Source organism: Phalacrocorax carbo, chromosome 7, assembly GCF_963921805.1.
Source record: "Phalacrocorax carbo chromosome 7, bPhaCar2.1, whole genome shotgun sequence".
NCBI classification, from domain to species: Eukaryota; Metazoa; Chordata; class Aves; order Suliformes; family Phalacrocoracidae; genus Phalacrocorax; species Phalacrocorax carbo.
In genome coordinates, this window is record NC_087519.1 from 52,423,236 (window position 1) to 52,448,991 (window position 25,756).

Here is a 25,756-nt window from a genome sequence, read left to right on the forward strand (position 1 = left end):
TTTATTTATTTATTTATTTTGGAATCAGCAGATTTGTGGCCGTCAGTTCAGACCACGGGAAATCCAGTCGGGCAGGTTGGACACCAGCCAGCTGAGCACCCTAACTAACAGGAACATGTAATTAAAATCGAAGCAGATGTGGCTTGGGCAGGTGGTATGTCCTGAACGCATTTAGTTTGCCGCGTGTACACGCTATATGCGATGGACACCAATAAACGCTCCATCTGCAACCGCGAAAAATACTTGTGCATGTGCTGAGCAGTTGGTCTGTGCGAGCGCTGAGCGCTCGCCCGGCGCTGCTGGAACGGCCGCGTCGCGGCTCCTAATGGACTGAAACGAGGTCCGAAATCCTGAACAGATGTAAATGTGTTTAAAACTCAGCCTGGGTAAAGTTAGTGGGTAGGAAAAAGACGTACGCGTGGAAGCCTATAAGTAGAATAACCCCACATGATGCATTTCTTGCATTCTTTTTTGATTATCTGCTACCAGCTACTGTCGGAAGCAGCACGTGAGGCAAGGCAACGCTTTGATCTGATGCAGCTTTACAAAGCAGTGTTGTCTGGTGAACTCGGCGCCACTCCCAAAATCTGGAAAGAACTACTCGGATGAAAAATTGCACCGTAAAAATTCCAAAATCATATTTGTTCTTAGGTCTTGCCGAAAAATCCAGTAACCACTTTATCAACAATTTCAGTGAACTGGAAGAAAATATAAAAATTTACAGTGAAAATTGATAAAATGCTAACTCTGCTGAAATGGAATATAATTATTTTTTAATAGGAGAGCAAACATAGGCCGTTTCCCGCTCTCGCTGCAGTTTTAGGCAGTAAATCTTTAAAGAAAAAAACCCAAATAAACCACGCTTAAGTTCTTTGTAATTGAGGGAAATATTTTTCCCTGTAGCTTTTAAACATTAAATCTACAGAATCCTAATGCAGTTTGAAATTTGTTTTGGGGGCTTTTGTAGCAGTTTAATAGGATTGTCTCATACGGAGGTTGTGTCATACAGTTAAATTATACTTTTGATGGAAGTTGTCTTGTTTACACGGGGAATCTAAGAACGTGTCTTCATAAACATTTTCTTGGTCTTCTCATCGTATCAAAGTGGGAAAAGTTCACCTTATTTGAGTAAAGCAGGGTGTGCATTCTGAGTTTCGAGTGCAATTTTATCTGTTTCTTTCAGTTCAGGAACCGAGGGTATGTGAGATTGAGCAGAATATTCATGAAAGAAGGTTATGCTGCGTTCTGACGTACGTTAGTTCAATATCTGGTCCGTATTGGAAAGTAACTTGTGGAAATCTCTTTGAGGGCATCCCCTAAAGGCACAGTATTATTCAGACTGTTATTGTTGTATTTAATGTTCATTCTAGCTCGAGACCAAACCTAAGTCGGTGGCGGCTCCACGTCGATGAACTGTGCAGGTTTACGGCAACTGAGATGTGCCCCTTCGCTTTGTGGTTACTCCCGTGGAGCGGACCCGAACAGGTGGCGCGACAGAGTATCTTTTGAAAGCGAGTAAGGGGATCAAAAACTTGGCTGGGGTTATTAAAGGCAGTATTGTAAATGGAACTTGGCGATCGCGCTGTTGGTTCCTACTGAGCGTGCAGCCGCCTGCAAAAGCGAGAGGCGTGATCATCCCAGGGGCCGGTTCATTTCCACTGCTTCCATCCTACTGCTACGGATCTCCGTGCCCTGGCGGTTTTAGGAAGCAAGTTAGTTGGCGATTTGTAGAGAAGGATTGTGAAGTGCACGTGAAGCGTTGGAATTTTTCAGGGTGGACTCTCAAAGAAAGTTTACCCTTTTCTGAATTTGGTCTGCTTTAGGAAATGCTGTTTTTTACCTGTTGTACTTGTTGCCCGACTAGTGTGTAATGGAAATAATCAGTTAAATTGCTTCTGGCTTTAAGTCCATGCAGTCAGCTGAAGTATAACAGAGGCCAAGTGCAAGTCAGTCATTGAAGAACTGCACAAAAAAAGTTGTGGTGTTGATAAGTTTTATCAAAGTAGCCTAATATGTGCTGATTTATTGTAATATAACGTGTGCTTATAATTTGCAATTTGATTTTAACATGCTGTAAAGAAATTACGGAGTAAATAGTGAGTGTGCTCATTCCTTTAACTTAATCAGGTCAGTTGGCAGCGAAGTTTCAAAGACAAGGTTATTTAATTACAAAATGGAAAGTAACTTTACTTCAGTTACTAAGGGAGCACTTTGCTTACTGTATCGTCATCTTTTAGTGCTCAATTCCTTTGATTGAAACCGATGCTACTTGTTGCGATCTGCCGCATCCTTATTGGCCTGGGATAAGTGTCTTGCAATTATTTATTCTATTAATGTGTCTATCACCTGAGGGAAATGCGGATATCCTGTTAATGATTGTGTTAATCAACCAGCTTTCTGTATTTCTGCACTGCCCGCGTTTGTGTCATTACGTCAGGAGGCACCGAGAGGGAATTGGAAACTTGTAATATACTGCAGCCTGGATTAACGTGTCTGGTTTGTGCAGGCTGCTTGAAGACTTAGTTTAGATAATTTAAAAATATTAAATCTGCAGGAGGGTTCTTCCTTCTGACAGGATCCTCTGAAGTCTTTAACATAAGCTCTTGTACAGATTTCCAACTTCGTACGCGAATAACTTTGCTGTTGTAGCGCGGGCTGGGGCACGACGTATTTCTTTAATCACAAAGAAGTTTTGCAAATTTTTTTAAATCCTTTAGATGTTGGAATAATTGTTTCATCCATGTGACGTGATGATGGACATTAGATATTGGAAGGTAGTATATAACACTGGAGCTGTTTCTGGGCTATACTGGGTGTAATAGCTCTTCTTCCAGCCTTTTTAAGGCATTGTTGTCCAGGCAGTAAATGTTTTGGGGGTTGTTTCTGAAATTTTTTTGTGGGTTTTTTTGTTTTTTTTTTTGTTGTTGTTGAAGGTCTGACCTATACGGTAGTTTTGCTGGGGAGGAGGAGGGGCTCTTTGTGCATGCTTTCCTTGGGGAGTTCTCCCGGGGTTCAGCGCAGACCCGTGGGGAGCAGCGCCGGCGCCTTCAGCCGGGAGCACCCTGCCTGCAGCTTCGCAGCTGGGGTCCGCGGAGCCCAGGGGCGCCTGTAGAGCACTTGGTGGGATTCTCGCGTACCTATTGCTTGCAATAATGGTTTTAAAAAGACTATGTGTTATTCCACCATTGCTTTTGAAGTGTGCAAGACAGCCAGGGTATTTTTCAGGTTCGATTAAGGACCCTAAAGCATCTCGTTATAATTGGCCTTTTTGTGAAGAGAAGGTTGTGAACAAGAGCTTTCAGGCTGTGTCGGTATCTCCGAGCTTGGAAATCAGTACCTCTGTGATCTTCAGTCTCCATTCTCGGGCCCGAGAGCTTCACAGACCGAAAAAAAAGAAGAAAATCTTCACAAAATTCAGCAAAGATTCTGTAAAGTTTTTTGTACTGCATTTGGATGGTGCTTTTTTAGTTGAATAATGGTGCTTTTTATTTGTGCCCTGCTTTGCTTACATAAGTGCTTGCCTAGGTAAGAAGGGAAAGTCGTCCCTTCAAGCACGCCTGTCCTCTAAAGTTATCTTTAAAATACTCTCTAATCTTGTGTCTTTTGGCGGGAGGAGGGAGGTCCTTCCGTGCCGTCACCGCTTGCATCCCGTGGCCCGTCTGGTAGCAGGAGTTGAACCGTGCTAAAACCCCAGTGACGCAAGCCCAGACCGAGCCATCGGAGCTCTCGCTCGGCCCGTCTCTAGGCGCTGCCGAAATAACTTCCAGGCTCGTGTCGTATGCTTGCCGAGCTGTTGGCTCAGGTAGCCCTTCGGCGCAGGCGGGAAATCTCAGGAAGACTCCGGCAGCTGGCGCAGTGTTTGGGGGAACAGTTCCATTCTATGTAGCAAATTTGCTCTGCTTGATGAATTTAAGACAAATGTATAATTACAACTCATTTTCATCATCACGCCCTCCCTGAAGCCCCTGAAATGTTGATCGGCACCAGGGAGATGAATTTTGAGACAATTACGGTGATAATTTCTGCAAGATTCTTTGTGTTTTAAGTGGATGTTTCCTATAATTATTTTTTTTCCGTATTTTTATTTCCCAAAAAGCGGTTGCTTTTGTCTCACCATTGATAAATTTGCAGAAGAATGAAGGGTGATTTTTTTTTTTCCTCATGTTTGATGATACACGATGAATAAAATTATGGGCTGATGCATATTGAGGTGCAAGTGTCTCAGTGGGAAATAAACTAAAACTGTGTTTTCTTGTGTGATTTTTTTTTTTCAGAGATTTGTTACAGTTCCCTAGAGAAGATGATGTAGACATTGCAATGAAAATCCTGGTTCACTGGAGCTCCCAAGGCCTTGAAGATGTCCACCTGGTAAATTACTCTGTTTTGCTTGACCTACCGGGCTCTTCTGCAAACACAGTAACTCTGAAAACCAGCGGCGAATGCTTTTATCCTAGTGGACAACAGTGCAACAGAGAGACCAAAATGCTTCATAGCCAAGACTTCGTGTACTCGTATGCAGCTTACTCTGCCAAAGGAACTCTGGAGGTAATATGACCATTTGTCTCTGTCATTTTGGGGTGAAATAGAGTTAGAAAACATCAGCTTTTGTTGAACTTGGCTGGCAAAGTGCACATGGTGAAATGCCCAGCCTTAAAATAAACATATTTAGGCAAAACATGATGTGGCCAATCTCAATTCAAACTTAAAAATTAGTCAGGCCTGAACACTTAACGTGTTATATTTTTATTTTATTTTTTAAAAAAAGTGTCTGAGTTAAGGATTTGGCATCTTTTGCCTGGGTCTGAAAGTCTGAAAGCTGCGTCTAGAGCTACATTTTATCCTTGTTGATGTATAAGCGCTACTGGTTTGAGGGATGCCCGTAGGAAGGGTGAGATGAGGTTTTCTGCAGCGAGACCTGTGGGGGTGCTGGGCTGATACCTGGAGCTCCTGAATTATGGTCGTGGATCTCGCACGCTTTCTTCTGTGGCAACTGAGTTGACACATCTGCTCTGTTCCCTCTTGAAAACCCTGATTTGTATTTTCATCTTACGGTAGCTTTTGTTAGGAAGTTTTCTCAGCTAAAAGATCCTGCCTGTTGGGATTTGTTACTTGCCAGGTGAAATAAGATCTTGGATTATCTTGTTTATCCTCCCTACTGCCTTCACTGGCTGCCTCCCTATATTTGCTTTACAAATATATTGGTGGTGCACGAAGGGGTCATCGTTTCTGTTTCCTTTTCTGGCTGAGATGGTATAAATCTCAGTAAATATTTCTGAAATATAAAAATTGCGGTTTCACGGCTAACTGCCTTATTGTTGTCTTTCTCCTTCTTAAAATATTTTGTTATTCCAAAGATGCAAGTTTGTTGGTTTTTTTTTTTTTTTTGTATCTCTGTTTCTTTATTGTTTAAAAGTTATGTTCCTTTTCATGACTTAAAACGCCAGTAGGCTATATAGGAACAGATTGTGAATGGCTTTGGGTTTGGAGGATACCTCTTCCAAAATACTTGGTTTATACTTTGTGCATACCTTAATAATTACAGCGTATCAGGTACTGCGTTTCTAACAGCAAAACACAACTGTTGTGTATTTTCCTTTTGCTTGACAGTGTTTGCCCGTAATGTTCATTGATGACGTGTAATGCACCGTGGAAGTCTTGTAATGAATCAAAATGGGGAGAGTTGCATGATGCTGACTGACCCACTGTGTGGAGTATTAATGGAATTTTGAATTTTGGACTGTAGGAAGTATGAGGGCTGGTAGAAAGTCAGATCCTTAAGGTCCTAACCCTGAAGTCCACAAGCTTCAACTTCTCTTTCTTAAAAACATTGAAGCCTCTTAGTTCAAGGGTTTTATTCCAGAGAGGAGAAGGAATGGAGTTCTTGTTCTCCTTTGGGAAAGAACCTTCTCTCCATCTCCTGTTTTTGCGTCCCTTACACGCCTACTCGTGGTTGCTGTGTCCGTACAGCCTCTGTTCTTGGGCTCTGTCCGCCCAACAACTTCACGTTAAAGCTTGCTGTTAAGAACTGAAATGAAGTAGGCAAGGGTACGTCCTGACCTGCATGATGTATGCTTCCCCCCGCCCCGCCCCGGGCAAGTAAGATGTACTAATGAATGGGTTTGGCTTCTCACCTTTATCACTCAGAAGCTTAACGTGTAGTATTATTTTCTCCTTGTAACTTAGTAAGAGTAACTGTAATGAGATAAAAGTACGGTCGTGGCCTTTGAGACGTACTCCATGAAAATAAATGCATTGCTAACAAATTGATCAGATGAAAGGAAATCCAGTGTTCCGGGGAAAATCGGTGATGCTATTACCAGCAACACACGTACCGCTTTCAGTTTTATTTCGGAGCAGTTTTAGCTGACTCTGAAGGCGTGCAGAACTGAGGACCACACACGCTGTATGTACTCATCGCTAGGGGTGTACCCTGGCACTGGCAACACTCGAAGCTTGTACCTGAGCCAAAGAATGACGCTCTGTGCACGATTTTACAGTCAGAACCTTGCGATACCTACCACCCCCACACAACTTGAGACGTTCTCTTTTGTTCTTCAAACAGTCTACACAAAGTGTCCGTAGATTTAGAGTTTTGCCTAAAAGGGGACTTTCCATTTTTGTTTAGGCTATGGATAAATTGGTAGTGATCTAGCCTCCCCACCTTTCAGTCCTACACAGGAATCCCTACAATTTAAACTGATGGAAGTAGAAAAACTCTAAATGAGAAGTAGCAGGTGGTGGCTGTTGCTGCGTTCAGCCATCAGAGGGTGACTTGATTCCTCGTCGCGGAGCTACAGGTTGTGTGTTTTGAATGTCTTGCGGTGGGTTGTGATTGCAAAATCACGAGGGTTTTCCTGTGAAAAGGTATTCTTGTAACAGCTACTCATAATCTGAATAATTTTCTTTCAAATGTGATACATCCTTAGTAGAAAATGTCTACTCTGCCTTACATAATCAGGTTGAATTGCTAATATTGCTTCGATGCTGCTGCTGCCTTGTATCTCATTTGTATATTTGGTTTGCTAGAAGTTCAAGCAAATAAAACCATTAAGTTATTGCCGCCTGGCTACCAGCAGAGCTACAGCTCTGCTTTCGTGTTGACAAGGTTATTTGTAGAATAGCGAGACTCCTTTTCTTTGACCGCCTGTCATGTCCATTCATCGTATGGCCATTGTATACGAGCCATCCAATTTGTGCTTTCTGGTAACAGCCTAAACAGCATTTGTGAGTAAAAATGTGAGCGCTTGCGATCTGAAAATCTACTTCAAAAACCTACTTAGTGCCATTGTGATGGATGGCGCACTTTGCTACTTCTCTATAATTCGTCGGGCCCTGGAAAGGTGACACTGTTTACCCATCGCGGTGACAGGCAGGGCAGCCTACGGTTCTGGAGAGAGCTGTCTAGGTGGTTTTGAAATAGATATTGCAGCAGTTATGTAAATAATATATCGTAGACTAGGTCAGTCTAGGGAAAGAATGACAGGCGTGAAATATATTTTTATTAAAACTTAAGTATCAGCCACCTTTTATAGAGTTTAAACCTTTTGTCTGCTTGATGAAAACAGGAAAGCTACTCTGGCCGACGGAGTACATACATAAAGGGAAATTACATTGCATCAAATTTATGCATTAAAGCAAAGTGCGTTGACAAACAACATCTACCCAGTCTCCGAGCGAGTGCAGTGTGGTGCATCCGAATGCGCTGCTCCCTGCCTTCGTGGCCACAGTGGTCCGAGAGCTGTGGCTGCGTGCGCTGTCACTGGTGGAGGGATGAGCTGGGGAAGCGTCGGCGAGAGCTGAGGAGACGTGTGTGTGACCCCGCCGAGATCCAGCGTCCTCCTCCCAGTACCACCGTGGCATGTAGTGTCAGTGGAGGTGCATATTGTAGCCCGTCTGTTAGCGCCCGCGGTGGTGATCCCCCGAGGGCAGTGGAGTGGAAGGAAGGATGCGCGTTGGCTGCAAGTGCAGCGGAAGGCTGGGTTGTACTGGGGTCACCTGGGCGGTCGGGTTAATGCAGGCCCACTGAGTACAGCGAGCTGCGGGAAAAACAGACGTTGGGTTTTGGGGTCACAACGTTCATCTGCTCTGCTCCCTGTTTCTTTAGCAACGGTGAAGAGAGAATCTTAGCAGATGTAGTGGTTGGTGTGTTGGGACAACATTCAAGGACAGACTAATTACAGCAAAGTGAAGATTGTGTTTACTTTGTATTCCCTGGTTTTCTGAAGTTATGTTTGTGTGACCTGGTTTTCCTCACCTCCCTTTCACCTGAAATTTATTCACTCTTTGCTTTATGGAAGTGTTATGGAATTTTTGGCAATCCTACATCTACTTTAAGACATTAAACAGAGATGCTTGTTGTCCTCCAGTATATGGTTTTGCCTCATACTAGATTACACCCCTCTGCCTCTTCAGGAGTGACTGGCTGCTGAATGCACCAAATCCCTGTTGGTTCCTTCGCCGTTCCACCCTCCTTTCCATTTTTTCCATCGTTGACACTCTCAGCAAGCCCATCAAAACACCCCTTTTCTTTCCTGGACCTCATACACTGAAAGGACTGTGTTGGTTCAGGAACCAGCAGAGGATGCAGGAAAAGTGCAAGTACTGGCTTGGGAAGGCATATGCAGGCAGGGATTTGATGGTTTCATGGAGAGAAATGAACCATCCCCATCTCCAAGGCAGTTGTCCCCACACCCGACTCAGTCTCCTTTGGAATTTGACCCTTCCTCTGTCCCTGTTCTCTGACTGCTTGGACTCCTCCACTGCATCACCTCACTTCCCTGCCATCGTCCACATTCCCTGACTGATTCTACCCATTTCTCTGTTCGAAGTGTCTGCTAATTTTAGACATTTATACTCCCAACTCAGCCGTGATATCTTTGATTAGTTTTGGAGGGGCTGCAGGGAGCAGACAAGTGAGAATGCCGACTGTTTGCCTCTATCTACAATATGCAGAGGAGATTCTCTACATCTGTTGATAGCATATCAGCCTGCTCCGGTTCATTTGTTTTGGTGACATTTTCTCAGCTAAATGAGAACCCACCGCAGAGATTAATGCAACCTGAAGCTATCCGAGAAGCACAAGCCCATCTGTTAAGCTCACTCAGTGATCTTCCCGCCATTCTTCAATCTTGGCAAGATGGGAATCAGGGAAGCTGGGCTCGGATTGCTGTCAGATCCCTTTTCACAAGGAGGGGGCTTTGCTCACCTCTTACCCGACATCCCATTTTCTTACGGCTGTGCTGAGGTGCCTCCTCTCCCCATCCACCCCCTCTTTCCCAGGTCCTTCGCTCTGCAGGAAGACAGGAGTCTTCCTCTCCTCTACTGCCTGGTCCTCTAATCGTTCCCGCTCATCGCGGGCTCCCCACTTGTGTGCCCTGCAGTCCCCTCCCCTCCCTGCTAGGTCTTGACGGTGCTGCAGCCCTCTTTTCCTCGCAGTACCCGCAGCTCTCCGTATTTCTAGCTCTGTGCCGAAAGGTGAGGAGCTCCTCTGGAGGGACAATGCATCAGGAAATCCTTGACCCAACAGCTGCCTTTCATTTGATTCGGTTTCATTGTGCTGGAAATGTGATTAGTGGGTCTTTATTATCTTTTTTATCTTCCCTCTAGCTCATCAGGGGTAATTTCCTTAACAGTATTTCTGAATTAAGATTGGTGTCAGCGGGGTTGGCTTTAGAAAAATTTAAAATCTTCCCAGGTTGTTTTCATCCCTAGGCAAAAATTCCGAATGAGGCTTCTGCAGCGTGCTCGCTTGCGCATCCTGAATTCCAAGGGCAGAGAGCGCATATAACTCGGGTTAAATAATGCCGGCATCTCACCTAAAGTCTTTCAGTCAGGTTTTGATGGCACATTGGTGCAAAATATCAAGCTAGAGGGAATCTTGACACGTGCATGCGGTTAATTCTTGCAGGCACGGCAGTTTGGTTCATTATTATCTTTATTAACATTTTCTAAAATTCCTTTTCTGAAGAGACACGTACGAGCTGAAGTGAATCCCTAGCAACTGAAATCAGTCTGCAGATGGTTAGGGCTGTAGTTCGGATAACACACAAATGAGAAGAATCATGCGATTTTTTTTTGGTAACATTTAGATGTTTTAGAGGAGCTTTATTTATCTATTATTTATAGAAGAGTTTCTCAGAAACCTCTCCCACAAATAATCATAATTTAGACCACTGCTCTGCATACCAAGTAGGCACAGCAAATTTTCAAGACAATCGCACTAAGAATATGGATGTTAGAATAGACTTGACCTTTAAACAGAAAAGAACATTCAACATTAACTACGGCATAGCTGCCACTCCGTTATAATTACATATAGAAAGCTGTGAAATGCAATGTGAAGGTTATATAATGTAAAATTGCAGTCAAGGACTACAAAAACGATCATTGAAGAGATGTCCTGCAGAACATCCTGTCGGTTTTCTGGCGTATATCACGTAACCGTTCATAAATAAAGTTGTACAGTTCCCTAAAAATAATAGCAGTTCGTCATGCACAAAAGCCCAGTTAATACTGCGGCGAGATTTGTGTGTCGTTGAAGGGGGTCAGGGTTTCTGAGAGGCAAATGGCTACTGCTGCAAAACCTTTTGCTGTTTTATAATGGCGAGTCAATGCTGTACTGATGTTTTACTCATAAAATATTAGTAATGGCATTTTAGTAATAATGTCATTAATAATAAACGAGGATTTTACATGCAAAACAGCAAAAGGTGAGGCGGCTTGATATCAACCGATACAACAGATCACGGAGCACTTCCATGCCACTGCACATCATCAGCTAAAGGTGTTTTTCAGCAAGGCCTCTACAGCATTTGAGAGGGGGCAATGTTGAACCATGAACGTTATTTATATTCCGATGGTATGGTGAAAACTGAAGGGTGCAAATACTGAGGACTTGGGAAATTGGTTTGGTGCTTTAATCAGGTTTTAGTGCGAGGAAAATTCCTATCGAAATCAATGGGAATGACATAATTTTTAACCAGAGTTGAATTTTGCCTGTTAGTACTCATGTGAGAGAATACAGGTGGAAGGAAGTTCTGCAAACATGTGGATCTCCAAGAAATACTTTTCCCTTTCATCACTTTATTGTATGGTTTAGACCAGGCCAGCGCAGCCACGCGTGCAGTTCCGTAGGTACCGGGTCCACACCTACCCAGCTGCTCGTCTTTCGCTCCCGCTTGCTAGCGGTGTTTCGTACAAAGGTACTCCGAGTCCAGTGGAAATCTTTCTGCCGAATCTCAGGGCACGTTTTGCCGAGGTAGTGCTCTCTTATCGTCCCCCCGTAATTTCTTTTCCACCTTCGTAGTGCGTTTGAACCTGCCAACGCCATACCTGTGTTTTGTCTGTTTACGTTTGCAAAGGCAATCTCCTCAGAGGAGGGATTCCAAGCAAAAAGCTGCTTCTGCTGTGAGCTACTTGCTTTGGGCTTTATGGATCTTTTTCTTTTAAATTTCTCCAGCATTTTGAAGGCTTAAAACTGCCTTGAAGGGATCTTGCCTGTGCTAAAAACAAAAGCAACAAAATTTTCTCGGGCAGAGAGACTATAAAGCAAATAATATCAGATTTTTTAAAATTGCTAGGATTAGAAAAACAACACAAGAAACAACTACAGCTGACATAATGAGAGCAACAACAAAACAATTTTGTGTTTATGTAATACCCAATCCTTGTCCCTAAAATTACTCGTGTATCTTAATTGTTTAAAAAAATGTAGCTCTATGCCTAAACAATGAAGAACTTGTTACAATGCTGCTCAGCTTAGTGATAGTGTGAGTGACTGTAAAATACAATATTGATTAAACTATTGCTTGTTCTCATTTTTTTTTAGTTTATTTTTGGGGAAGACAAGTCCTAAAACCTTTTAAGGCACATTAGCAATACAAAAAGCAACTGTAGTTGGAGGCAGTTTACGTCTTGCCGTGCCTATACTTCCTGTACCTGGGAGCGTGGCCATAAATTCTGAGCCTGGCAGTCCCAGGCATCAGTCAGTCATCCGGGAGAGTATGGGTTAGAATCACTGTAATAGAATAATTTTATTTTTTTTTAAAAAAAAGAACAATCCGCTTTTGTGACCTACTGCGCTTGATTATTTTTGAAAACAGAGAAAAGTCTAAGTAACGGTGGTGTCTCTTGTGAATTAGAGCTGGCAGCTGAAAAGAATCAGGAGCGGCTATTTTAATCTTTGCTGCAGCGTGATAAATCTCATCAGTTGAAGCCTTGGCAATGTGCTTTATCTTAGGGGTTATCTGTATCTACGGTATAACTTTAACTGTCGAAATTGGACAACATTTTGTCAAAATCTTTAAAATTGATTTATTCTAACGTAGCAGCATCAGCTTATTGAATGCTTTTCTACAGGACTCTTTATTATTATTATTATTATTTTTATTATTGTTAAAATCTGTTTCATATTTTGGAATGAAGGTAGCATTGAAAATCCAAACGAAGCCTGAAGATTTCCTCTCTGTGTTAGGACGTGGTAATGTGAAGTCCAAAGATAACCTCCCAAGATGACCACTTTGAAAGACTTATTTCCAAGTTCTTACTAAAACAGAAAAAAACAAGCATACATGACAGGTTGTAAATGTAATCTAGACTAGTTGAGGATAAAGCTGCCGTTATATGAATAATTTGGTAAGGACAGATTTTAACGGCTTCTCTGACTTCTTTGTTCAAGAATTTTGGTATAAAAGAGCAAAGGCTGAACCTCTCTAGAGACTGCTTTGAGGAAAGCTACAAACCTGAACACAGAGCCCTCAGCAGTAAGAAAGACCAAGAAGTGAAGAAGGCCTCTCTCGGAGAAAACCCTTTGAAGTAAATGTCGTTTGAAAGCCTTTCAGAGCAGGGTGAAAAAATGTGCAGCTGTGATAGCGCTGGTTCAAAAAAATGTGCAAGAACTGAATTTTTAAAAATAAAAAGAATAATACTAATAATGATGATAACAAAAGCCAGTTATTAACCATGGGCAAGTCTAAGTTCGGTGTCCAGGTGCAGCTGCAGAGGTGCGTTGGGTGTGTAAGCGGGCTGTCACCATGCCAGAGCTTGTTCGCTGGCTGGGCTAAAATGTCCTGAGAAAAAGCTTTTGTTCAGAATTTCGCTTTCAAGCTGGTTGGAAATACAGCACTTCTGACTGTGCCCACCCGTTGCAATCCCAGGAGAGAAGTGTCCGCTTCAAAATAATAAAAAATATCAGTGCAAAGCAGCAAATATATTGGTCTTCCCTTTCTCTGGAATTAGGCTTTCCTAGTTTTTCTGTCTGATACGCTGTCTCTTCCCCTAAGTACAAATAAATCTCATGTCTAACACCTCACGTAATGAATATTAGTTACTGTTTTTATCTCGTTCATTAAGAGGGCCTTAATGTGAATTAGTCGTGAGATATATCAGGTCTGTTCTCATAATTATTTCTTATGTTCCCGTGCTCTGCGGTTCAAAGACAAGGTGACTAATCAATCACCACCTTGTGACTGGCCCAAGAGTAGGTGTGTGTGACAAAGATGATGCTTCAAGGAATTTATCTTCCTTCCACTGAATTATGTTACCATATAGAGTTAGTCTTGTCTCCTGTAAGATTCACTGCTTCACGCTGATCTCTTCGAGGGGCAGACAGAGGTGAATAAGGATGGAAGAGGTTTGGCAACGGCTTCAACGACTAGAGAGCAAAGCTGCTTAAATATGCAAGGGAGCTCCTGCTGCGTTGTCATCCAGGAGAGATGTTCCCCCTACCGCAGGTCAATGCTTGCCAGGCACGGTCTTTACTTGGGGAGTATTTTAGAGGATGAAGTAGCGTGAGAAGCTAGACATTATATTACTGGCAAAAGAATTACTGCCTCATTCTTCTAACCAGAATTTTTACTCCAAAAATTTTTCTCATGTCTTTGTCCATGATGTCCTTTTACCTACAAAATTCTTACGTCTTAAGGCTATAAGAAGTTATTACAATCGCGTTATGACACAAATCAAAAATCTAGAATGAGAAATTGTGTCAGCGAGGGCAGCGTCAGGCTCAGGATCTGATGGGGGAGACTGACTCTTTCCGTTCACATCTTTCCCTGATGATCTTATTGCTGTTGTCTGAATGCCTGCAGAGTTACTCTGCCGGAAATAAACTTCCATAATTATTCAGTTTTCTCTGCAGACAGTGAAGATGATTTCATGTTTGTGAAGTGGGTACCAAAAACGTAAAGACAAGTGAAGAAATATGGCAGGAACCTCTTCGGTAGATGATGCAACTAGTGAATGTTTTTAATGATGACGGTTGTACGTTCTTTGTTTGATCTATTGAGTTTAGTCACTTGTGGCTGTTGAAATTCAGGAAAGGGACCTCTTGCTGTTGGAAGATGGACCGTTAAGGGAATTTGTGGTGGAATCAGAGTTTGGGAGGGTGCGTACTGAGCGGCCTGTTCCTAGTTTCTTTTTGCTGACAGTCCGACACCCTGGGCAGGAGGGGTCATAATGGGGGAAGAGAGAGGCTGGAGCGCAGATTTCTGTAGTTCTATAACGACCCTAACTGCTTTTATCGACAACTGTACCGTAAAGTACTGTTACCACAGCAATACTGAGCGCTTCTCTCCCGCTGTAAAGGAGGCTGACCTGGATTCCAGGCTGCGGGGAAGGTGAGGGAAGCTCTGTCCAGGCCCTGCTCCGAGGCCCTGGCAGGGCTCCCGTGATGGTGAAGTTTCTGTGTTACCGGTGAAATCAGTTGTATGATGTCAGAAGTTGGACTGCTCCTTCCCCCCCCCGTCAAGTTCTCCAGATTCTGGTATCCTTGCAGATTCCCATACATTTTAGATAATGTTAACAGTTTTCCATCTTTCCTTTTGAGACACAGTTTAATGGGATGCCACTGTACAGGGTGAGCAATTTGCTGGGCCCTTTTCTAGAGAGAAGCCATTGCACAGGATCTCCCCTCTTTCACTAGGATTTTCCATCCCTGCCAAGAGCACAGGAACCAAGTTCTCAAATTTTCGGTGGTGTTCCTGCCAACACTTAGCAGAGATGAGCCATCAAAACATCTGTGTGAAATTTGGCACAATTCAGGAAAACCTTCACCCTAACCTTTGGAAAGACTTAGGAGAAGGGTGAGCTACTGATTACACTAGAGCAGTGATACCTGGCAGGGCCCTATCCTGAACTTCCATTTAATCCTTGCTGTTATTCGTAGAACTAAAACATTTTGAAAACGAAGGTTAGGTATTTCTGAAAGAAATGGTGCAGCCATGTAGAAACCTTTAGGTGACGAAGCAGTGCGGAATACAGTATCGCAAGTATTGACCAAAAGGCAACTCCAAAACATTTAGTGCAATTTTATAAAACAAAATTTGAAAGACTGAAATAACAAAGTAGTGGGGCTTCTCCCTGGTACAATTTTACCTGCACCACACGCTACGGGTAAGACAAGTCTTCTTTCCATAGTGTTAGGTGATTGAAAAATAGCAATAGCTACTTATTTAATCGCATAGAGCTATGCTGCTCTCCCATACAGCCACCTTTGTCTTGGGCAGTCATTTGGGCCACTTAAATACATTATTGCTCAAGCGCGGTCCGTGTTTTCATTGGTGTCCTTTTCTTTCATCTGAATGTATTTGCAATTTTAGAACATATTTTTCATCAATCCTTTTTCTGAAGAGGTAATTTAGAGACCTATACATCTGCGTAATGACTTAAAACAACAACGTTCACATCGGGTAGGAAAGATGTCATTTTTCTCTTCCCAACTGCATGTTTGCTTCTCCAGGTCTGATAAACTGCTGCTTTACTGCTCAGACTTGTGTCTACAGCTCTACGTGGCTGGGCATGTCTCTGATTCTGTTCAAGTGTTGTTTGGCCGAGCAGGGGCTATAAGTACTCTGTGAAAGAGCATTTATTATACTCTGGAAAATGGAGTTCTCGCTGACATCTCTGAAAGATCAAGTGTTCTCTCGACGCAGTGGATGACCTCCTCTTGTACATGCGCATGATTATCTGTGTCGTGGAGGTGGATGTCTATTTTATGTTCCGGTATCCATGTACTCGCAGTAACAGCTTAAGTCTTCCGTGTTTGCACAGCAAGCGTGCATGGACGCGCGGCCGGCCTGTGTATTTCAGTACGCTACGCGTGCACTGGTGTGAGCGGTGATTGGGAAAGAGGCTTCTCATCCTATGAAAATTGCACTGTTTCAAAATGTGTTCAGAATTGTGGCAAAAATTGGAAGCCTGGAAATCGTAAGGCTATTTTCCTAGGTGTTTCTGTTTTAGCACAGCCAGACTAGCTCGAAAAATGAAACAAATGAACCAAGATGAAATCTACTCTCTAGGAAATTAAGATATCAAATGTGTTATAGTTATGAAACAAAATATTTCAATTTTACTTACAAAAGAATCGAAAGCACTTCCATGTAACGTTTCACTGCATCTGACACACACGTTCTGTCTTTGATGAGCGCGTTTGCATTCACAGGACACTGTTCTTGTGGCCTGTCATTTCACACAGGAGATTACTGTCCTCCTCTGGATGCGCAGGTGCAAACTCGTGTTTCACGTCGAGCTTACGAAGCGGTGAGGGGGAGTGTGCCCGGTGCCATTTGGTAGCCTCTCCTGCCCGGGGGAGATGGATCCTTCCCTGCAGTAGCTGCAGAAAGGTGTAGGGTGCAAGCATCTTCGCCAAAGACTTCACGGTTGTAGCTACCCTAGGAGGGAATGCCTATTTTTTATTCGGTGTATGATAAAAAGGCCGCTGAAGGAGGACAGTCTGCAGCCTCTGGATGCTTTACTTCCATTCTTCGTGTCTGAGTGTAGCCAATAAAACCTCGGCGTCGCTGCAGTCCGGCCTTGAGAATTTGCTGAGCTCTGTCGTAGCGGGACCGGATTCTGGCAGAAAGCCTTTGCACTGGGAATTTTACTGCCCGGTTTCAATCACGCCGTTATAATCTACTAGGTACATATGTAGCTTATGGTTTCTTTTTTAAGATGTCACATTACAGCTGAACAATTCTGTTTGTTTAGTTTATCTTTACCCTGTGTAATTTGTAAATGTATATTTGCATGAATAATTACCGCTGAATAAGCTAAACAAGTAGGCTGGCAAATACAGACCCCTGGTTCTGCTTAGGAAAGTGTGATCAATGTGACTGTATGCTTTAGAGACTAGTGCTACTAAATATCTCTGCAGTTAACCCTTATAAAGAGGAGGATATAAATAATGTTAAACATATAAGAAAGAATCATTAGAGTTTAAAATCTTGTCACTAGTGAGCTTTGTGAAGGGAAATAATCAACATCACTTAATGGAAACTTAAAATAATAAAATTTCTAATAGAATTATTGGCCTCAAATGATAACTTGTGCTTTAGTGCTTTATAACCAAAGCAATGCTCTTAGAGACTTAAAAATAAATAAATATCAACTTAATAGAACTGAAAATAAAAATGCTTTATTTCAGAATAGTGAAAGACTAGATATGCATTTAAGTATAATCAGAATATATGAAAAAAACTAGGTTTGATTGGCTATCTCACTGGATATCATGAACTAAGAGGGTATACTTGAGTATCAGTTTTGCCTCTGCTTACGGGAAACTTGGAAGAATGTGATTTAGGACAGGGTAGGAGGGCAGAGGTGTGAATGAATTAAAAGAAGAAAAAATAAAGTTGAAAATAGATATAAGGGGAGGAGCCGACAGGGTGAGCGTTACCACCAGGGAACTGAGCTACGTCAGCTCAGATTTATCTGGGGCTCTGTAACCATAAAATACAGAAGAGGTTCTTTTCTGTAGGCTATAAAAAGGCTTCGATCTTAATTCGGTCTCCCTGGGAGTTAGTAGGGGAGAAAAAAACCCCACATCTTCTATAAGCTGTGAAAAGCAAGGAAGCAAACAAGTTAAGCCTGAGTTGTCTTCTGAAAATGATACTGGAAGAGCAAAAGCAATCTATAGGAGAAGCTTCGGGAGAGCCCAGCCTGGAACGGAGCTGCGTTAGCTGGGCATAGGACGAGGGGAGGAGAGAGCGTGTAAAACGTGTCCGTGACTGAATTTGGTCTGCAAGGCCAAACTCTATCAAACCGAGGTTCAGGGACACCTTTTTATCTTCCTGTCTTGGTACAAATCAGTTTTAGCTGCCAGTGTAATGCATTGCGCAATTTGACGTAACGTACACTGGCCACAGAGAGTCCTTTCTGACTGTAGGCTGACAATTGGAGTCATATCGAATTACCCTGGAGTTTTATTTGTATGAGTAGGAATGTTGAAGTAAAAAATAGAAAACATCTAGAGTAAGGTGCTAACAAACATACAGGAAAAAATATCATGAACCCGTTTGAAGAAGAGTAAATGCTTGTAGGGAAAACCAGCATTACTTAATGACCAGGTAGTTATTTAATGACTCCACTCACATGTATTTTGCTCTGTGGAGCAATACTGAAGTTCTGAGATTTAAATCTGCCCGGACATTGTGGGTCAGGTGCATCTCTTAGTGTTGTAACAGAGCAAATCAGCTTCAGTTAACCCAGGTAGCTAATGCTTTGCTTTTCGGGGGCTCGGACAGCATGTTCAAATTAAAATTGCACAAATCATCTCTTTTTGGCTTGCCTCAGACAGCTGCTTGGAAATCCGTTAAGTTAAAGTTTTTCAAGAGGTAAGATTATTTTTCTCGTTCCAGTTTTCTAACGAAACCTAAAAAGAACCTCAAGGATAGGGAATCCTGTGCTACTAGAAAAAAGAGTCTGGGTAAGTATTGTCCAAATTTGGCTAAGGTGGTAGGGGGATTTACCTTAAAATATGCTGTTTAGTCTTTTGAAGGGTTTCACAGAGGCGTTTCTGTGTAATTACCTCAAATTTATCTTCAAGCTTTCCCAGACAGTTTGGGAATGTCCACGTGTCATAGGACACGCAAACCATTGCAAGCAGTGTTTGTTACCAGAAGGCAGCGTGCCTGGATTCTGAGGCCTTACACCAAATTTTTTTCCTAAAGTAAATCGAGAGTGGAAAGCTCACCAGGGGATTTCAAAGACAGTGTTATTTTGAAATGATTGTAAACATCGGAGTCTGGTGTTTGCATGAAAACTGAGTTCTAAAGAAAGGAGTTTTTTGTTTTCTAGCAAAAGCAGCCCTGTAAGAAATTACTTATTCATGTGAAACCCCCCTCTCCTCCCCCGATAACTCTCCTCTTCGAGATCTGTCACCTGCCTCAAATTCTTTCCTGGTTTCTGTCTTGTGCTGGACATGTGGGGTTTTTTTTTAATTTTACTAAATGTTGAATTGTACCCTTGGTCCTGCTTTCTGGGAGCTTTTCCTCTTGTGATAACGCTGAGCCTAGCAACATCAAACAAAATAAAACTGCCCTCGCGCTTGGCTTCGGCGCGTCCTCACCGTGAAGGAGCAGACCGACTGATCCTACTCCTACCGGGTGCCGTTACTGTGAAAGAAATGGAGAGTTCGGCACATTGCTTTCTCACTTCAACCTCCAGCACTTCAGCTGAACTAGGGGCAACCGGAGCATGCCACAAAACCCACAAACGCACTCTCTGTCCCTTTTTTTTTCGCCTGGAACCAAGTGAGGGACAAAGTTTGAAAGATAACTTTGAACATTAAGGATAACTTTGAATATTAACATTTCTGTAGAAACACAGTAAGCGTATAGAAGATGGCTGTGGCTGCTTGCTGGGTCTCTGGCGTGCTCAGTAGGACAACGGAGGAGGCGTGGGTGGGAGCAATCCGTGGGAGCAGCTATGGGACCCTGGTTATCGGAGGGATGCTTTTGGCTGAAATGGGGGCAGAAAGCGTAGCAGAGGTTACACCCACAAATGCTTTGGCGTACTTGGGCACAGCTCTGTTATCTCCCTTCTTCCTTCCTCTCCTCCGATTTTAGTGTTTTCTGTTAGCAGCTTTCTTCGCGTTTGTTGATGTCCAGCTTTGATCTACAGCCAGCTTGAGTTTACTTTTATGCTCTGCTGAATGCTGCCTTCAGCCTCAATTTCAGAGCTGTGCAAATAAATTATGGTGAAGTGTTTAATTAAAGTTAGCCTCGTGTCCTGGTTCCAGACTGCCGTCTCCTCAGATAGAATTTGCAAATATGTTTTGGAGTTTTTACTTTAGGCAGGGCGACTAGTTGAAGGTTATTTACTTGTGATTGATCGTGTATTGGATGTTTCTGTTACCTTTATTTTGCGAACAACCTGAAAATAGTCGCTGAATGTTGAAGGACAAGTGAAGGGGATTGACTTGACTGAAAGAAGGGGACGTGCTAAGCCCGAACAGTCACAGAACTGACGGGTTGATACTTCTAGAATTATATATGTGCTTTTTGGAGAAATCGTCTTAATTCTGAGGAATAAGCAATCCTAAATATGTTGTATACGTGGCATTTAATATTTAGTTTTCTTCAGTACTTGGGGTTTCTTTCGGTCATCCATTTCTGACGCTCTTTTGGTGGGTGGGTCGGGACTGGCGGGAGCCTGAGCTTGCCTGTGCTACTGAAGATCCGTCATTTTCCCAGCTGCAGCTTCTGGGTCCCGGCCTCCCAAGTCGGTTGGGTAGAAGCTGTTCGTTAATATGAGTCAACAGGTTGGAACTTGATAAAATATATTCATAATCTGAGGTTAATGGTACCTGTTCTAGTGCCACAGTTCAGTAAGAGGAGAAGATTTTTCACCACAGCCATTCTGTGTGCTACTTTTGGTTTTGTTTTCTGCATGAGTTTACATCTTTCCGACATTATTTCTTAGAGGTTGCTCAGTACTGACCTTCGTGTATTCTCTTAGAAATAATAATAAAACTATTTGCTTAGGTGTGGTGCTTTGCTACCCTGGGATTCCCAGCCTTGATACCTAGAGCAGATGCATTTAAGCACTACCTTCTCATCTGCCCTGACTCCATCTGCGTTTTGGTGGTTGTGAGGAACATCCCATCCCAGGTGTGCTGGCTTTGAGGGTTGTTGTTTTTTTTTTCCCTCTGGGTTTTCCCTTAATCTTTTTCCTGTCTTGTGTGCCCCTGGCAAATCTACCTCTTATACATCTGCATCCAACACGCTAGCTAATGCTGTAAGGAAATTCTTTTCCTCGTTCAAGCGGAGTGAATGATAACAATGTGATATGAGAAACATATTGCCATTATTATTTTTGACCTATTTAACTCATCCTTTCTTTTAAAAAATTGCTTCAGCATTTGCAGAGAAAGCAAAGTTTTAAGACAGTACCCATCACCCTCAAGGCCCCAGCTGCCACCCACTTCTTACAGGTCTTCATCATTTTCCTTTCCAAGACCGGTCTTACCCGTTTTCATCCACGACTGGATGAAGGACGCTGTTTTATTCTCTTTCATTTTGGATATAATTAGAAGAAATCGGGAAAAGATCCTTGACTGTCTTGATCATGGCATTTTCAGAGTGCTTGTCTCTTCTGTTTTGGGGGGATTTTTTCATAGTTTTGAAAGATAGAATCTTAACAACTCATTGAGCATCATCTTGGGACCTAGAAACTAGTAAGAAGTCTAACGTAAAATAATTACTTTTTTCTAAAAATGTTTGTTTTATTACCTACCCCTGCTTCATTTCATGCATGGGGGAACACTGCTGAACTCCATATTGCACATCGCAATTTGTACCTAAATACTCACATCTTTCAAACAGCATAGCATGAAACAATTCAAGGAGTAAGTACCTAATTCAGCTGGATAAACCAACTCATTCTTTAGCATTTTCCCAGTTTTAGGGTAAGAGGATTTACCCTTACACATCTAAACCAAGCACACAAGCGCTCTTTTTTTGTACCTGATAAAAGGGTGAGTTCTCTTTGTTTTTGAACAGAATTATCCTACCAAAGGAAAGCAGTTTGTCAAAGACGGGTAGTTGGGGATGGAGTGTTTTACTTTTTTAAAAAATCTGGAATGTGTAAAATGAGGATTATGGCATGTTGTAAGTATTTCTGAAAATGAGAGAATAGAAAATTTCATCTTTGTTCATTTTTGGAGGTGTTAGGAACGTTGTGACTAAACCAATGCAACACAAATAGACTGTTCATTTCTCAGTGGATTATTGAGAGGGTAGCACTCTTTGGATTCGTTAGCATCTTTAACATTATTTTAAAAGTGTATTTTTCAATATTTTATTTTATGTTAGAAGTAAAGGGTCCAATTAGTTGAGCCCCAGTGTATTAAATAAGACCAAAACTGACTGAGCTAGCGTTGCTGTACTGTATTTGATGAGGAGATGTTGTTATTAAGTAGTGAAAAATATTGTGCTTTTTATTACAAATTTTACTGAAGTATTCAAGTGTAGAAGAAAGGAAGGGCTAGGAATAATTTTTAAAACTCTTTTTCTAATTTCATGTTTACCTGTTACTTTCTGGACTGTACTGCCAGAATGTTACGACTTTGTTCTTAGCTCTTCCAGTGGGTTATTGACTTTGTTTGGGAGGGGAGGAGTCATGTGTAGTTTTACTCAAGATTTTATTCTGGTTTTTTAACACTTTAACTGAAGGTAGACCCAAGCTTAGCTGTGCAAACCACCAACTCCTAGGCTATATGCGATGTTACCAGGATGCGATAACTTACTTTGTTAGACATGTGCGATATTTTTGCCCACGGTTCCCAAAAAGGTAAAATTAAGGGTTAAAGATTTGTGATGAGAAAAGATCCGCTTCGAAGTTACAGCAAAATACGCGTGTGCAAGTACCCCTAAAGTCGGACAGTAACAGGAGGCTTAGGTCATACTTATTTTGAGGCAAGTGCAAAAGAAAAACTTCTGATATATTGAGCTTTGACACATCCTTCACGTGGAAGATGTGTAATGAAAGCACATGTAACTCTTTGTTATATTATACCCAGCTGCTCTTTCATTATGTAATGACTTCTTACATGTGCTCCCGATGTATGAATGTGTTTAATAGCTTTGGCACTGGGGCTTATTTTTAACATTTGGAGCAAAGAACATGGTTTGCAGAGTGTTTGGGGGCAGCAGGGAGTCAAGTTCTGGTTCTCACATAATTAAAAAATGAGCTGTGCTTTTGTGTAAGGCCTTTTATTCAGCCTGCTCTTGTCGAGCTCACATGTTGCCGGGGGAGGACCAGCGAGCAGCTCTTGAAGACGCAGTTTTCATCCATAAATTAACTAAGAACATCCAAGGGCAGTTGCTAAATGCATTAATAATTGTGCAAACATGTAGTTTTGCTGTTGACAGAGCGGTGGATAGCACCCTGGAGGAGCAGCTAGCAAAAACGGTGTGAGGAGCAGCAGCACATGAATGTAGATGGGCACGGATCTCATTTTCACACGGGCTTACTGTCGAAGCAAACGGTTTGATGCTTCATTTTGTCCTATCTTTGCGTATTGATTGTGCCTCGGGAAAATTTAGTGTAGCTTCTCTCATACGAATGATGAAAGCTCTGATTTTTGGTTTGCTTGAGGGTAAGTGGGAAGGGCATTGGGTCCAAAGGAATTAGGTTAGACGTGTCCCCAGCAATCAGCCTAGGTAAAAGCTCTCAAGCCGTAAGACTTCTGAGACCCTGTTAATTGTTGCACTAAAGTGTATCTATTGACACGTCTGTAGGTACAAATTACAATAAAGCTGAGATCTACAGAGTGTGGTAAAATTTGTGTGAACCCCGAGGAAGTACCCCGGTTAATACCCTGTCCTCATCTGAGGTGAACTCTTTATAACCAGAGGCATCGGATTAGGTAAAATATAAAATAGCTGCCGCTAGTATAAATTCTTCCTTGCTTAATTTTATCATACTTAACAAATACAGTGATCACACGGGAAAGAATTTATATTGTATTTCAGCCTTTAGTCACCATTTGCGTTTTCTTATGAAATAGTTTTCAAGTTCTTTAGGTATTAAAACCCGCACGTACTTCAGAAGAGAGTGTACAAAGTGCAAGATTTTCTGTTCCTGTGTTTCAGCATTTGCTCTTAAATCTGATGTTTGCTTGTTCCAGACCTGTTCGGTAGCTTTGGCTGACCTGTCGAAATACTTGGTTTATACAGCACTGATGACATGTTACAGACCTAGAAACTTGCTAACCTGAAAATTTAAAAGAATACATTTAAGAAGACAGGAAACTTGGCAATTATTTTGTATTATTATTATTATTTCAACTTAAATGTTGAGGCGCAAACTCAGACAAAATAATCAGATACAGCCTGCAAGGGTAAATACTTTCCTAAAATACCCATATTCGGGAATCTAGGAAAATTTTCCCCATCCTACATATCCAGAACAACCGTTGCTAGAATTTAAACAGTTTGTGTAGGGAGGCCCAGAATCAGGACTGTTGCCTTTGGCAATGAATCCGTACTTAAGTTACCAAAATGGAACTGAAAGAGAAACTCTTCCATCTTGTACTGCTCCTCTTATTTTAATTTTTAAACACTCATGTAATATTCCTGTGTCTTCTTGTGTTTCTGTTTTATGGGAACGCTGTGTAGGGATTTAGAGGTTCCAGAACGTCCTCGATGGTGTCCTGAAAGCTTCATAACATTCTAAAATAGTAATGTACAAGACTGATTATCCTCATACTTGGTCTTCACCAGAATTTATTCCTAGAAATGTGTGAGAAAAATGCCCTTGGTAATTCTTAAATTATATATGTATCTCTTAAAAAAAAAAAAAAATCCTTGAAAACACGTCTTGAAGTATTTTTCCGTCACTGCCAATACTTGACATTTAGTGATAACTTAGACCTTTGCTACATATTCCTGCAGTGTCCTAACTGAAGAGCTGAAGTTTTTCATGCTCTAAACACTTTTGATTGAGGTGGAAGTGCCTCTAAATAATTTAAAAATACCTATTAATTGAAAAGTTCATGCGTCAGAGCGGTGCAGTCTGTTATCAATATGGTTATCTGTGTATAATGCTTGGATGACTGCTGGGTTATAAGAAAATACGTCAGTAGGTAAGGGAGGGTGCTCAGAAATCATAGCAGACCACATAGTAAATCTATATATATTGGTAGCATGTGTATCATCTGTATATTTCCATAAGTGACCAGTATCATCATTCACTCGTTTTCTGAAATGCTTTACAGGACTCTGATTCCTTTTAAGAAAATTCACAGAAGTGTGTTAGTACCCCTTTCATGGTTTTAAATACATTCCTGTAGCTAACGAGGGGAAATTCTCATCAGGAGCAGCATCACTTATTATAACCGCTGCCAAAAGATATTGGGTTTTTATCACAGCTGATGAATTATGTATGAGAGCTGCAAATGCATGAATTTATCTGTCAGGCTGAATTCTCCAGCTCTTTGTTGTTACAGGTGTTCCTGATTAGGCAGTGGGGGTAAGGTGATTGCAGAACTCGGCTCGGGAGCTTGTACTTATGCAAACAGCCTTGCTTCTGTGGAAAGAGCGCCCTCAAGGAGGCATGGTCACAGGGACAGCCTCAACACTGTCTTCTCTTCTGCAGGCAGAACTTGTTGACGTACAGTATGGGACTGTGGAAGACTTGATCCGGATTCAAGCCATTACAAACGTGACCAAAAAAATTGCACTTCTGAAGCTAGGACAATCACCTTTGCTCTATAAGGTGAGTCAAACGCTTGTTGCGCTTTCCAGCCCCGCTGGGCTGGGCCCAAAGCTCAGCACCTGGGGCATCGCTACGGCGTGCCGCTGCCGGCACGGAGCTTGCGAGGCGGTAACCAACAGTGTATGCTGTAGGAGGGCTAACCCTGTTGTTGGTGGATTTGATTAAGAAATGACATTGTAACTGGATTTCATCATGACATAATACAGCCTTGCTCCGTGGAGAATTTGCCTTTGCGGCCTGGCTTCTTTCTGCCATCCTTACC

The 25,756-nt window shown here is 42.1% G+C and overlaps 1 protein-coding gene across 10 annotated transcripts in view; it reads left to right on the forward strand.

Moving 5' to 3' along the window:
• The window catches only part of NAALADL2 (N-acetylated alpha-linked acidic dipeptidase like 2), a 502,547-nt gene that overhangs the window by 254,929 nt on the left and 221,862 nt on the right, over nucleotides 1–25,756 (forward strand). For all 10 annotated transcript variants that reach the window (XM_064458021.1, XM_064458019.1, XM_064458018.1 and 7 more), the window contains 2 exons: nucleotides 4,275–4,545; nucleotides 25,375–25,494. In XM_064458021.1, coding sequence (XP_064314091.1) covers nucleotides 4,275–4,545; nucleotides 25,375–25,494 — 391 coding nt within the window. The remainder of the gene's footprint in view (nucleotides 1–4,274; nucleotides 4,546–25,374; nucleotides 25,495–25,756) is intronic.